The sequence below is a fragment of the Camelus bactrianus genome, chromosome 9 (genome assembly GCF_048773025.1).
Source record: "Camelus bactrianus isolate YW-2024 breed Bactrian camel chromosome 9, ASM4877302v1, whole genome shotgun sequence".
Classification (NCBI taxonomy): domain Eukaryota; kingdom Metazoa; phylum Chordata; class Mammalia; order Artiodactyla; family Camelidae; genus Camelus; species Camelus bactrianus.
This window is the reverse complement of record NC_133547.1, coordinates 11486666-11500925: the sequence shown is the minus strand read 5'-3', so window position 1 is coordinate 11500925 and position 14260 is coordinate 11486666. Positions and strand designations below refer to the sequence as shown.

The following is a 14260-nucleotide window of genomic DNA, read 5'->3' as shown; positions in this document are numbered from 1 at the left end:
GAGGGCGGACGCTGCGGGGCGGAGGAGGATGACGTACTGAAGATCAGCCAATAGAGTGTCGCGGCCTATGTTGCTTGGGCGACTGCAGCCCCGCCCTTCGCCTCCCCTGTCCTCCCGCCCCCAGCGCTTCTCCCCCGCAGCTCTCTTCTTATAAGGACTTCTCCTTAGCGTGTCTTCTGGTAGTTCCTCCTACCTCCTCCTGACGTCCCATCTCTCTTTCAGGTTGGCACCCCTGCTGCTAGAAACTCGTTCGTGGCTCCTCACTGTCCTGGGGACAAAGTCCATACTCCTAATTTTTGCGTCAGACCTTCAGGTCTGGGCTGATACACACTCCTTATTCCCTACAGTCCTGCCACACAGATTGACTTTAAGTTTTTCTAAAATGACTTCAAGTGTTCTCCACCACCATGAACACAGAAATTCTGTCTTGTTTTCTTCCCTGCCTTATCCCTGGTGCCCACAAGACACATAGCAAGTACTCAAAAATGAGAAAAATAAAAGGCTTTTGGATCTTTAAACTTGTTTCCCCATCCTGAAAATACACCGTTTCCAAGATGCCTCTCATCAGAACTGATCTCAAAGGATTCCTTCTCTCAGAAGCCTTCTCTGAGGATTTAAGGTAGGTTAGGACCCATTCTGGTCTCCCATGGTGTCCTGTACTTCGTCCAACGCGGCCTTGACTCCTCTGCCCGGGCCTCCCCCATCCTGGCCCCGGGCTGTCACTGTCTGGACTGTGGGCCCCCTGAGGACATGTACCAAGGTTATCTGGGTCTCCCACTGCTTGGTTCCCAGCATCACCCAGTACAGAGCTGGACACAAAGCAGACGACCAGTGAAAGTTTGTTAGATGCCCAGACAATGTGACAGAAATAAAGAGGGTGGAAATATAAGTGCTAGTGTCTCGAAAGCCTGAACCAGTATTGCCCCACCCCCACAACAAGTTCTCACCAAGGGGAGGAGGATGATTTTCTCCAGGCCACTCCTGAGAAGGCTCCTCAGACTAGTTCTCACCGGTTGGAATTTGTCAACCAAGTTGTCCAGGTGTTTGCAGAAGCAGTAGATGATTGGAATGAATTCTTTGGGGGGGGGGAGCATTGGGGGCTTAGGTGGGGGGAGGCTGGAGGTAGAGAGAGAGAGGAGTGGCTTGCTCAGGTCTGGGAAAGGTGTCTCTGGGGAGTAAAGGTGGGGGAGAGTAGATTCCTAAGAGGGGCATAATTAGGAAGAGACAATTCTTCCTCTTTCCCCTCCCAAACTTGCCCCTCCAGGGTTCTGGTCTCCCGGTGGCCCCACTGTAATCCCATCTCCAGGATACAGCCCCAGGCTTCTTTCTGGATGCCTTTCTTCCTTCCCCAACCAACTGTCCACTCAGGCTCCTCCCACTCTCCTTTTTCTTCCTCAAGCCCTTTGGGCCCTCCTGGGTTCCCAGCCTCTACTCTTTCATCCTTCCATTCACCTTCACACAGTAGCCAAGGGATGTTTTACAAAACACAGACCTGATTGTGCCCCCTCTCCAGCTCCACTCCTTGCAGAAAACCTTTGACTAAAGCTCAGACTTTTTACAACGACCCTGTACAGTTAAGAGTCCATGGGAACAGTCTCTTGGGGCTGATCGCTCCTCTCCTCTGAGCAAAGTATTATTAACTGTGGGGATAGATTTTAGTTCCTCAGAGGGGCCGTGTGCTCTCCTGCCTCCTGACCTTTGCTCACATGGTATCTTCTGCCCAGAATGCCATCACTCCTTAGAACTTCCTGGTGGAGTCTCACCAAACCAGGTTTTGGGTGGGACATCCCCTCTTCCACAGAACCTTGTTTGCTCTTCAAGCTGGGCGCCTCAGCCCTCTGAGCTTCCTCCATCAGAGCCCTGGCCACTCTATGTTGTCACTGTTAGAGGCAGGGCTGTCTTTCCTGCTGGACTGTGAGATCCTTGAAGGCAGAATCACCACTGGGTCCCCAGCACAGAGCCAGGTAAGTACATGAATGAATGAATACCCAGAAAATCTTACACGGAGGAAGACAGAGACACTGAGAAGCCCAGACAGAGCCAGAGAGAGGAAGAGTCACAGAGTTACTCCTCTGGAATAATTTGAAGCTCTTGGCTCCAGATTTATTGCTCCCTTCCTTTGTTCTCTACTTCCCAGGACGCTGTCCTCCCGGACAGGGCCAGAGCCCTAGTCGTACTGGTGGGAGGGGTAGGTGCTGTGCCCGTTGTACTCATCAGTGGTAAGGCAGTGCAGCATGAAATGGCCCAGGTCGTGTTTGGAGATGACCCTTGAGGGCCCTCGCCCATCCAAGGTCACTGAGTAGGCCCCAGTCAGAGGCTGGTCTCCTGCAAGGTAAAGACAGAGAGGCCAGGTTAATCAGATGTCCCTTCCCCCTCCCCCAACATGTGATCACTCCAATGACCATCCCAGGGTGTCTGCAGTGTGCCCAGCCCAGATGGTTTAAGAGCTAACAATGTATGAAGTCCTTCCCACGTGCAGGGCACTAATCTGTACCCTTTACTTCATTCAGTCGACAAATCCTTACCGATGACCTATTATGTGTCAGGTGCTGGATACCCAGCAAGGGACAAAACAGACATGAGGGCTAATCCTGCCCTCAGCATGCAGTCACTAGGAAAAGGCAACTGATAAGAAAGTGAAATAGGTAATATGTCAGATGGAGAGAAATAAACCAGAGACTAGGCTAGGAACTATTGTTAATTCTATTTTACAAGTGGGCAAATTGAGTCTCGGAGAGAGGAAGTCACGTCCCAGGGTTGCAAAGGGTCACTTCCCAGTGGCAAAGGCTAGATTTGCTCTGCTCCCCAACCCCCTTCACCTAGGCATGACCTGGCTGCTACCAGGGCATCCAGTATCTGCATTATGATAATTAAAAATACCATCTGACAGTGACCAACTAAATTTGGGGGTCAAATGCAGGATATCAATTCAGGGACAACCTGGAATCATGTTCAGTAAGAAACACATGCCCTCACCCATGTGGCATTTCAGCCAAAAGTGCTTAATCTGTGTCTGTGAGAAAACCACCAGAGAAATCCAGATATGGGATATTTAAAAAGACACCTGACAGGGGGAGAGTATAGTTCAAGTGGCAGAGCACATGCTTAGCATATACAAGTTCCTGGGTTTAATCCCCAGGATGGCCTCTAAAGATAGACTGATAGACAAACAAACAAACATACAAAAAAACCAAACAAACCTAATTGCCCCCCCCCAAAAGACACATGGCCTGTTATATTTCCTGTTATGAGGAATATTAAAAATAAAAAAGATTTGGAGGATTGTTCCAGGGTAAAGTTGACATGGCAACTAAACACAACACATGATCCTGGACTGGATCCTGATTTTGAGGGGAGGGGGAGGAGGAAAGACTTTTTTTTTTGGCAATTGGGAAAATTTGAATATGGAGTGGATACTAAGTGATGTGGCAGAGTTAATGTCAATTCCCTTGGTGCAGTGATGTTACTGTGGTTCATACCCAAATATTTCTTCTTGGGAGATGCCTATCAAGAGGTTCTAGGAGTAGAGTGTGCCAGTGTCTGCAATCTACTCTCAGATGGTTCAGAAAAAAAAAAATACACACAGACATACACTTATTTTAAAATATATATATAATACATACATATTCACATATACGCACATACACATTAGATGCATGCACAGATGAAAGATAGAAAGACAGATAAAGGAAGCAAACAGGGCAAAAAGTTAACAGGTGAATCTAGATAAAGGGTCTATGGGTATTCTTAAACCTTTAATTTCTTCAGCTTTCCTGGAGGTTTCCAAGTTTTCAGACACATACAAAAAAAGCAAAACTAAAAAGTAATCTGGGGAGAGTAGAGCTCAGTGGTAAAGCGCATACTGGTAGCATGCATGAGGTCCTGGGTTCAATCCCCAGGACCTCCATTAAAAAAAATGAATTAAAAAAAAAGTACTCTGTGTTAAATAATTAAATTTTAGGCACGATCTCCCTGGATATTCACTTCAAACGTGGGAGATCAAGAAGTAACATCATGAGCCCTGTTTAAAGATGAGGAAACTGAGGCTCAGAGGCCACAGGCCTGAGTCCAAGCGGTGCTGGGGCTGGGACTTTTACCCAGCTTCTCCACCATGCAGCTTTATTGCTGACTCAAAGCTTTGGATTCTCGTCCCAGTAAGGTCCTGAATTGAAGCTAAACCCTGAAGCTTAAACTTCTGGAAGGCGTGCAGGCCTCCTCTTCCTGCAGGCAGAGGGCACAGCAGAATCACTGGTCCCGCAGGCAGGCAAATGCAAAGGCGATGTAAGTGCCGGGCTCCGGCCTCTGCCCTGCAATTCCCTCATCCCAGGATGTCCTCCTGTCCCCCAGACACTCACCCGATTCCCTCTCTCCCTGCGCCAAGCCATCTCCTTAGAGATCCTCTGCTGTATAAGCAGCACCCCATTGCTCCCTTCACCGAGCTTTATTGTTTCTTCATTCATCACAAGAATAGAAATCATCTATCTCTGGTTTGTCTCCCCTGCTAGAAACGTAAGTCTCATGAGAGCAGAGATTGTATCGTCAGTACTTGTCATGGGGGCCCGACACACACTTCCCCTGCCAGAGACATTTGTAAATGAATGAATCTCTCCATCCTTCAGTCTTCCTCTGTATCTCTCTCAATGTGGATTCAAAACCTGGGAGGGGAAAAGAGGGTGTGGTTCCCTCCGCAGCACCCCCTGGACGTGAGGCATCTTCCTCCGTATTAGTTCATCGGACAAATATTTACTGAGCACCTACTACCTGCCACGCCCTATTCTAGGCACTTGGGACACAGCTGTGATCAAAACAAGATAAAACTCGTGCCTTCAAGAAACAAAATTTCACATTGCAAAATTCTAGTGAGGGAGACACACACTAAATAAGATAAAGAAGCGGGGTGGGTATCGTTCGGTGGTAGGGTACATACTTATTGTGTGCAAGGTCCTGGGTTCAATCCCCAGTACCTCCATTAGGGAAAAAAAAAAAAGAATTAAGGAAAGAAACCATGTGATAGATGAGGTGAAGTGTAAGTCTCCTTCCCTTGAATACAGGCCAGTCCCAGCATAACTCACTTCTAATAGAGAATACGGTGGAAGCAGCCCTGAGAAATCTCATGCTAGGAGAGGCCGTGTGCAGCCATTCCAGCATCAACCACCCTCTTTGCTGTGAGGAAGGCTTCCTTCCACAAGGCTCTATTCCCAGCTACTGAACCATGGCTTTCGAGACCCCAGCAAGAAGCTCCCGGTCCAGAGAGAAACAGACAGTGGTAACAAATGAGGGTTTTTGTTTTGCATTTCTAAATTTTGAGTAGTTTGTTCAATAGAGATAACTGAAAAGCATGTCAGAAAGGAGATAAGATCCAGCAGGAAAGAGCATATTAAGTGTGGTGGGAAGGTTTGCAATTTTAGACGGGGCAGGAAAGGCCCGGCGGATCGGGAGTGGTCAGGCTGGCCGCCACCCTGCAGCTGGGTCCCCGCCCACTCACCTATGTGTGGCGGCATCACAGCCACGTACTTCAGGCCTGACTCCTGCAGTACTTTGTGCATCCGGATGTGGTCATCGGTCACATCCTGCAGTCTTGGGGGCACCTTGGATGGGTCCCACAGTAGGAAGGCTGGAGGGACACAGGGCAGGCTCAGCCAAGGCTTGAGGACAGCCCGACCAGGTCCCCAGCTCGCCCCTCTCATGCCCAGACAAACCCCGACAGGAGCTCACTACTGCCCTCCAGTTGCTGCAGGCAGAAATGTGGGAGCCGTCCTGGCCTGTCTTTCTCTCACAGCTCACATCACTGGACATTACCTCCTGGCTAGACCAAAACAGCAGCCTCCTCCCTGGTCTCCCTGCCCTGGCCTCCCACATTCTGTTCCTCCTGCACAGCCAGAGGGGGCCTGGGAACATCCAGAGAGGTTGGATCTCATCTGTGGCCCCACTTACTCCAGGTAAAAGCAAAGGCCCCATCGGGTCCACGAGGCCCCACCTGATCTGTCCACATCAGACTTCTGATCTCACTGCCCAACCATCTCCCCTTCACTTGCTCTGCTGCGGCCATGCTCCTGCCTCACAGCCTTTGCAAAAGCTGTGCCCTCTACCTGGAGTCCCCTGCTCTCCCCACACCTCCCTCATGTCACTTCCCTTCCCTGGGAGGCAGTGGGAGAGATGAAACAGAGGTGAGGAGTATGGACTGTGGAGACAGACAACCTGGTCCCACATCCACACCCCAGCTCGACCAGCCACAAGCTGTGTGACCTCTGGTAAGCTGATGGGCCTATCTGTGCCTCCATTTCCTTAGCTATACCAGGAAGGCAATAAGAACAGCTACTTGTTACTGAGCACCTACTATGTACCACTATAAATAGAACTCAAAGGAGTTTTAAGAGAATTAAGTGGCATTCATCTGTAAGGTGCTCAGATGGTGCCTAGTACACAGTAGGTGCTCAATAAATGCCAACTGTTGGCATTAACTGCTCCTGGTACCCTGCAGCCTTCCTTTCAGATTATTCGGGGCAACCATTTGTTTAATGTCCACCTCCTCGTAAACTGGGAGCTCTGTGAGGGTGGAGATCTGGTCTGTGTATCCACGGCTCTGTCATGTCCTCTAGGATGCTCTCCCTGTCTCAGGGTGGGTCAGACACCTCCTCTGGGCACCCCGTGTCCTCTGGGCTTTTTCCATCTGAGCCCTGATCCCTCTGCCCATACTCCCCCTCCCCATCATCCTGGCCCTGACTACTCTGGCCAGTCACTGTTTGATAATGGCTCTGTTGCCACTTCCCTCCTATCTGTGAGACCCAGAGTGCAGGGCCCAGGGCTGTATTGTGTCCCTGGCATCACTCAGCAATGTTCAGGCGAGTACTTGGTGCTCAAGAAATGCATGGTAACTCGGGATGGCTCCAATGCCACCTCGTAGAAGCCCCTGGGCTGCCGGTCCTAGACCTACCCCCCAACCCTTCAGCCCCACCTCTCTGACCCAGCCACCCACCCGAGGTGCAGGCCACGACCTTGTCCACGCCGTGGGCCTTCATGGCCGCCACAATGTTCCGGGCACCCTCGGACATCATTGTGGTAGGACCTTAGAGGAGACAGAGAGTGGCTGTCACTGGTGGGTGGCGGCGGTGGTGGGGGTGGCAGGGGCGGGGCCGGGGGTGGGGGTGGCACCGGGGGCCGAGGTGCAGGGGTGGGCCGTGGGCATAGGGGGGGCCTAGTACTAAGGTCATTGCGGGTGCCCAGCAGCACGATGACGGCGTCCTGTCCAGCCACGGTCTTGTCCACATCAGCTGCCTGCCGAACATCACCCACTATCACATGGGCTGGCTGGGGCCCCTCTGAGGGCAGCCTGGAAGCGTCCCTCACCAGCACTGTCACCTCATAACCTGCAGGCAGAGAGGGGCAGAGAGGGGCAGAGAGGCAGGTCAGTGGCTTTGTGGCTGGCATTCCCAGGTGCCAGGGGCTGGGTCCTGGAGGGTGCCATGAACACCCAAATCCATCCCCTAGATCCCTTTCTCTGGGACAATGGTCTTCAGACATTTTTGCTGGCATACTCACAGTTGATATCCAGATGGTTATTAAAATAGGGTGATACCTTTATAAATAACCGGCTCTGATGCCCCCAAGGGCCTCCTCTATGTACCCCCCTGCAACGCAACTTCTCCACCCTCCAGAAACTAAAGGGTTAATGCCCGCATCACACTGGTCTTTGCCCCCCATCCATGGTCCTGGAGGAAGCATGAGTTGCCCAAAGGTTGTACATTGTTGGGTTTGGTCCCCCAGGCCTTCCTTACTTCTGAAGGGCTGGGCCCTGTCTTAGTGATCATTAAAGACTTTGAACATCACCTTGGCATGCCACCTACCCAAAGAACTTTGGATAACTATGTTCCCCCACAACACACACATACACCCCCTTTTTAAAGTTTATAGCCAACATATTTCTTCCTTTGTTTTAAATACCTCAGTGGTAGAGCACGTGCTTAGCATGCACAATGTCCTGGGTTCAATCCCTAGTAGTTCCCTTAAAAAATAAGTAAATAAATAAACAAACCTAATTACCTCTCCCCACCAACCAAAAAAAGAAAGTGAAAAAAAAAAAGGAGATAAAGAGTTAATAGGAAAAAATGGTAAAGGATATTAATGTTTGTGTATACTGCAAAAAAAAATTATTAATTGTAGTCTCTGTTATGGACTGAATGCTTGTGCCCCCAACCCAAATTTGTCTGCTGAAGCCCTAATCCCCAATGTGATGGTATTTGGAGATGAAGACTTTGGGGGATAGTTAGGTTTAGATGAGGTCATAAGGGTAGGGCCCCCGTGATGGGAAGAGGAAAACCAGAGCTCTCTCTCCTTGTGTGAGCACACAGCAAGAATGCAGCCATCTGTAAGCCAGGAAGAGAGACTTCACCAGAAACCAAACCTGTCGATACTTTGCTCTTGAACTTCCCAGTCTCTAGAACTGTGAGAAATAAATGTTTGTTGTTTAAGCCACCAGGTCTACAGTATTTTGTTATAGCAGCCTGAGCTGGTTCAGACAGCCTCTAAATAGCATTCTCATGAAAAATGAACCAGAGCTCCTTGAAGAAATGGCTGCTTGCTGGGCTGGGGCAGGGAGGGGACCAGATGAGCCTGGAACATCTTGTACCACCAGCTGGTGAAGCAGTGCTTAAAGAGTGATGGGGTGATGACAAGAGAACACAGAAGCCACTTGAAGGGGTTTTCACTGGGCAAATCAAGGGCAATATGATTTGTCCAAAAGAATACTGATGGCATGGCAAAGAAGTGAAACATCAAATATACAATAAAAATTCTGGGAGTTCATAATGATATTAAGAAACTTCATTGATCATCATTAGTATCTATCAGAAGACTAATCCATTACCCTGAAAATGAAAAAGGAAAAGAAAAACAACAAAATTGTTCCATTTCTTTTGATAGCTGTCATCCTATATTTGAAAAACAAATGATTCAAGATCTGTACACTCTGGGGTGATGATGATGATGATAATGACACGTAATATTTATAGAGCACTCACTATGTGCCAAGTGCCTTGCATTTATTAGCATATTAAATCCTCAAAGTAACCCTGGGTTTGACCTCTGGCCCTACCACTAGCTAGCTGCATGACACTGGGCATGTCACTTAACCTCTCTGGGCCTTAGGGCCTTCATTTGTCAAGTGACACTAATAATAGTCTCTACCTTATAAGGTTGTTGTAGGTTTAAATAATATATCTAAAAGTTTAATTGAGTAGGGTGATTTTTGATAAGAATGCCAAGATAATTCAATCGGGAAAGAACAGTCTTTTCCACAAATGGTGCTGGGGACAACTGTATGTAAAGAATGAAGTTGGATCCCTATCTCATACTATATATGAAAATTAACTCAAAATGATCAAAGACCTAAATGTAAGAACTAAAACTATAAAACTCTTAGAAGAAAACAAAAGCATAAATCTTTGTGTCTTTGGATTAGGCAATGGTTTCCTAGCTATGATACCAAAAGCAACAAAAGAAAAAGTAGATACCTTGGACATCACCAAAATTAAAAATTTCTGTGCTTCCAAGGATACTATCAAGAAAGTGAACAGACAATCCACAGAATGGGAGGAAATTTTTGCAAATCACATATCTGATGAGAGATTTGTATTTAGAATACATAAAGAACTCCTACAACTCGATAGTAAAAGATGAATATTAAGAACTGGGCAAAAGATGTAAAGAGACATTTCTCCAAAGAAGATACACAAATGGCCAATAAATACATGAAAAGATACTCAATATCTTTAGCCATCAGGGAAATACCAGTCAAAACCACAGTGAGATATCCTTTCATACCACTAGGATGACTATAATCAAAAGACATAATAAACGTTGGTGTGCATGTGGGGAAACTGGAACCTTCCTAGACTGCTGATGGGAGTGTTGAATGATGCAGCTGCTTTGGAAAACAGTCAGACAGTTCCTCAAAAGGTTGAATATATTGTTATCATATGACCCAGAAATTCCACTCTGGGGTATATGCCCAAGAGAAATGAAAACATATGTTTTCACAAAAACTTGTATATGAATGTTCATAGAGGCATTATTCATCATAGCCCAAAAGTGGAAACAACCCAAATTTACATCAACTGAATGGATAAATAAAATGTGGTATATCCATACAATGGAGTGCTATTCAGCAATAAAAGTAACAACACATTGATACATGCCATGACATGGATGAACCTTGAAAAAATACATATTCTTTTTGCTAAGTGAAGGAAGCCACATAGTGTATGAGTTCATTTATATGAAGTGTCCCCAAGAGGTAAGTCCATATAAACAGAAAGTAGGTGAGTGGTTGCCTAGGGCTGGGGAAGGGGTTGAGCAGGAAAATGGGGAATGACTTCTAGGGGTTTATTTTGTGGTGATAAACATGCTTTAAATTGATTGTGATGATGTTTGCATAAGTGTGAATATGTTAAAAACCACTGAATTATATGGTATGTGAATAATATGTTAATAAAGCCCTTATAAAAATGCAAAACAAACAAAGGAAAGGGTGAGAAGCGTCTGGCATAGGAAAGAGAGCTAAATGGGTGTTGGCTGTTTCTGTGTTATATGTTACTGTGTTATATGTCACTATGTTAATCATCTCACAATTTTATTTCCCATTCTGGTCTAGTCCTCCCCGGGCTCCTGGCCCATCTGGACCCCTCCGATCCATATTCCACATGGCAGCTAGAGAGAGCTTTCCACAGTTACTGCAAAGCGCCCCCAGCTCAGATCCCTCCCATGCCACCCCTACCCCCCGCCAGTGCCCTGAGATAGTCAGGCTCTTGGTGCCAGCCTTCTAGTTCCCCCAGGATCTGGCCTCTCCTCTCCAGTCTGCGCTGGAGCCACTGCCCTTTTCACCCACTGAGCTTCTTTCACTTCTTCAAATGCATCATGCTGTCTCCTGCATCCTGTAGGCAGGAGGCACGTGCCCCTCTGCCTGGAGCACCCTTACCCGCTTTCTCCAGAAGCCCCAGCTGATCATGCTTCCTCTGTCACGGCCCTACTTATGTTGACCTGGAATAAAGCAAGGGCCCTGTGGGTCCAGGGACTGTGTCATACTCACCACCACCTCCCTGACTTCTTATGAACACAAGAGCCCAGGCTTTACTGCCCCAGGGACCTGGGTTCAAACTCTGGCTCCACCTCTTACTAGCTGAGGAACCTGAGGAGACACCTTGCCTGACTGGCCCTCAGTTTCCTCTCTAAAGATCAGAATCCCCAGCATCCCCATCCTATGTGACCACCTTTTATAAGGGAATGAAACAAACCTGTGCTGCCCTCACACACATCGGGTGGGGGGCAATGGGGCTTTCAGGGTGCCAGTATAGGCACTGGTTAACTACCACTGTATTAGTTAAAACAGACCGTAGTAAACTGTGGGTATTTTGGGGGAGAAACATGTTCTCACAGACCCTGAGAGCTCTGACACAAGCCTAGCAAAGGAGTACCCATCAGTGTTACATCACTGATAATTAGTGACATTTATCGAGTCTCCTATGTGCCAAGTGCTGTGCTAAGCTTTTCCCACAGATGAGTTGTTTTCCCCAAAATTTTAACACAACCCACAGTTAAATTTAAATAGCCACATGTGGCTAGTGGCTACTGTACCAAACTATAGTTTTATTATTTATTTATTTATCTGTTTATTTGGGTGGGAGGTAATTAGATTTTCTTTTTTAATAGAGGTACTGGGGATTGAACTCAGGACCTCATGCATGCTAAGCACACATTCTACCATTGAAATATACCCTCCCTGCAAACTAGATTTTTAGAATTCACAGATTTTACCCTTTACAAAGAACCAGAGCATTTGTAAGGCTATTTCCAATCTTTTTGTTGTTGTTGTTAAAAATCCCTTACTTTATTTATATTTTCCTGTTAATTTTTTATTTTGAAATAAATTCAGACCTATACGAAAGTTGCAAGACCTAGATTCTCACATTTCCTTTATCTTTCTCTCTCTCTGTGTATATAATATATACACATAACATATATAATTATATATGTGTTCAGAGTTTTCTAGTAACTGTGGGAGAGTAAGTTGTAGAGATCATGCCCCTTTTAAGTTTTTTTTATATCAATCCTGAATACAAAATAGATTTCACAGCCTAACCTATTATATGCAAATCCATACCTATATAACTGAAACTAAAGTTTCATAAAATCAATATTTAACATGTGATACATTCTGACACTATTGTGACCAGTTAAATATATCTCAGAACTCACTATGACCCCACAGTTTGAAAAGTACCAGACTGCAGCAACCCCACAAGGTAGGTTGTGTTCTATGCCCATTTTTGAGGATGGGGAAACTAAGGCAATTTGAGTGAACTGGGCCAAGATGACACAGCTATAATCTGAGTTCATTCAGCCATGGAGTGCTTATTGAGCACCAACTGTTTCCTGGATATGGTTCTAAGCATTTTCCACATATCATCTCATTTTATCATCACGAGAGCCCCAGGTCAAGTTCTATTAGTTTCATTACGACTTACACGGATGACAAAGTGTTTGACCACACAGGTGGTGAGTGGCAGGGCTGTGGTCTAAATGCAGGTACAGGGCCTCCAGAGTCTGTGCCTGTCAGGAGTCAGTCCTGAGAATCACTGAGTAAATAAAAGCCCAGCTCATTCAAGCCCCTCCTTTTTCTGAGGGGGACAGCGAGGCTCAGGCTCACTGTGGCTCTGAAGAGACTTGTCAGAGCCCCAGTTAGAAGGCAGGGGGTTCCCCCTAGGTCTCAGCAATCCATTCCCCTAGGTGCAGTCCCAGCTGTGACCAGCAGGGCGGATGAATGGAATTTCATAGAATCCACGATTAAGAGAAAGGTAGCTACACCCGAATCTGGATCCTTAGGGTGACTCAGCATCTCTAAACTTCTCCCTCTTACTTCCTCCCCTGGAAATGTTTATCAGCAAATTTGTTTCTCCAGTCCCCATAAGTCAAGATCCTCACTATGTCTTCCTGGAGAGGGAAGGAGAAGTGGGCTTAATGGGGAACTTTCAGGCAGAGTCCCTCCAGCTGGGCTGAGAGACAGCAGAGAGTGGGATCCTGGAGGCCTCCACCCTTTTGGGGCACCCAGATAGTCAGTATCTTCGGAGTCACTGAGACCAGCCAGGGTGGGGCCCTCTATCTGGGAGTGTCAGGCTCCACTGGGGGTTGGTGAAGTCTGGACAGTGGGGGCAGGGGGCTCCTGCGAGATACTTACTCCCTTTCCTGGAGCAACTCTGAATTTTCAGGCCTCACTGACTTTCCCAGGACCCGTGTTCTCAAGTCTTCACCCTTATCTCTTTCCATCTTCTTCTTTCCATTAGGTGTTCACAGCAGCCCACCCCCCAGCCTTTTCAGCTTTAAGCTCAGGTGCCCAAACCAAGAGTCAGTGGACTTCTGGTGATTAAGAGCATGTGCTGGGTACAAACTCTTAGCACTGCCACTTTCCAGCTGTGTATCTTTGGGCAAGTCACTCAGCGGGCTTCAGTCTTCTCATCTGTCAAGTGAGGTGATACTAGTTCCCACCCCTCTTGAGTGCTTTAAGGATTCAACTAAACACATGAGAAGAGAGGGCAGAGCTGGGAGGCAAGCCCAGTGCCCGGCTTAGTTAAGCCCTTGCTGGGTGTGCAAACAACCACCACCACTGCCAGCACCACCGCCACCACCACCACAATAACAACTACATTTCATAAGAGCACTGGATTTAAACCTGTCCCTGAAGTCCCCCAGCCTCCCAGGGCCAGGGCCAAGGCCAATTCCTGTTCCTTGGACTTATATAAAATTGGATCTCATAGTATCCTCCATTTCTGCTGCTGTGGCCATCTGCTTTGCCCCCTATGTCCTCACACGCTAAGGCACTGAAAGCCCCAATCAACCCCCGCCCGGCCCCATGATGCCCCTTCCTAAAGTTCTGGCTGTACACCATGTGACATCCCCTGCCCGCCCCAGCTCATGCCTGCTTGCACCGCCTGCGCCAGGGTGGTGAGCCCGGTCTTGCCGGTGGCGCCGAAGATGGCAATCTTCTTGACGGTCATGCTGCGGGGTCGTCGGGGTGCGAGGCCGCGGAGTCGCAGGACGCGCGGGAACCTACTGGCTGCTAGGCCACCCACTCTGTCCTTCCGGAGCGGGAGAGACGAGGCGGGCCGCTCACAGGGACACGCCTCAGCCCGCCTCCGGTCTCAGGTTTAGGCCGGGGGCGGGGCCAAAGGCCACGCCTCTAGCTAAGGACGGGGTGGGTGGGACGCGAGTC

The 14260-nt window shown here is 47.9% G+C and overlaps 1 protein-coding gene across 1 annotated transcript; it reads right to left on the bottom strand.

The window, feature by feature from the left end:
• Positions 1-2071: 2071 nt before the first annotated feature.
• Positions 2072-14186, bottom strand: BLVRB (biliverdin reductase B). The gene is made up of 5 exons (XM_074369639.1): positions 13967-14186; positions 7203-7367; positions 6977-7066; positions 5486-5614; positions 2072-2325 (listed from the first exon to the last, which is right to left on the bottom strand). Exons 1-5 carry the CDS (start codon positions 14043-14045, stop codon positions 2168-2170), a joined length of 621 nt encoding a protein of 206 aa, XP_074225740.1. The 5' UTR covers positions 14046-14186; the 3' UTR covers positions 2072-2167.
• Positions 14187-14260: the final 74 nt, after the last annotated feature.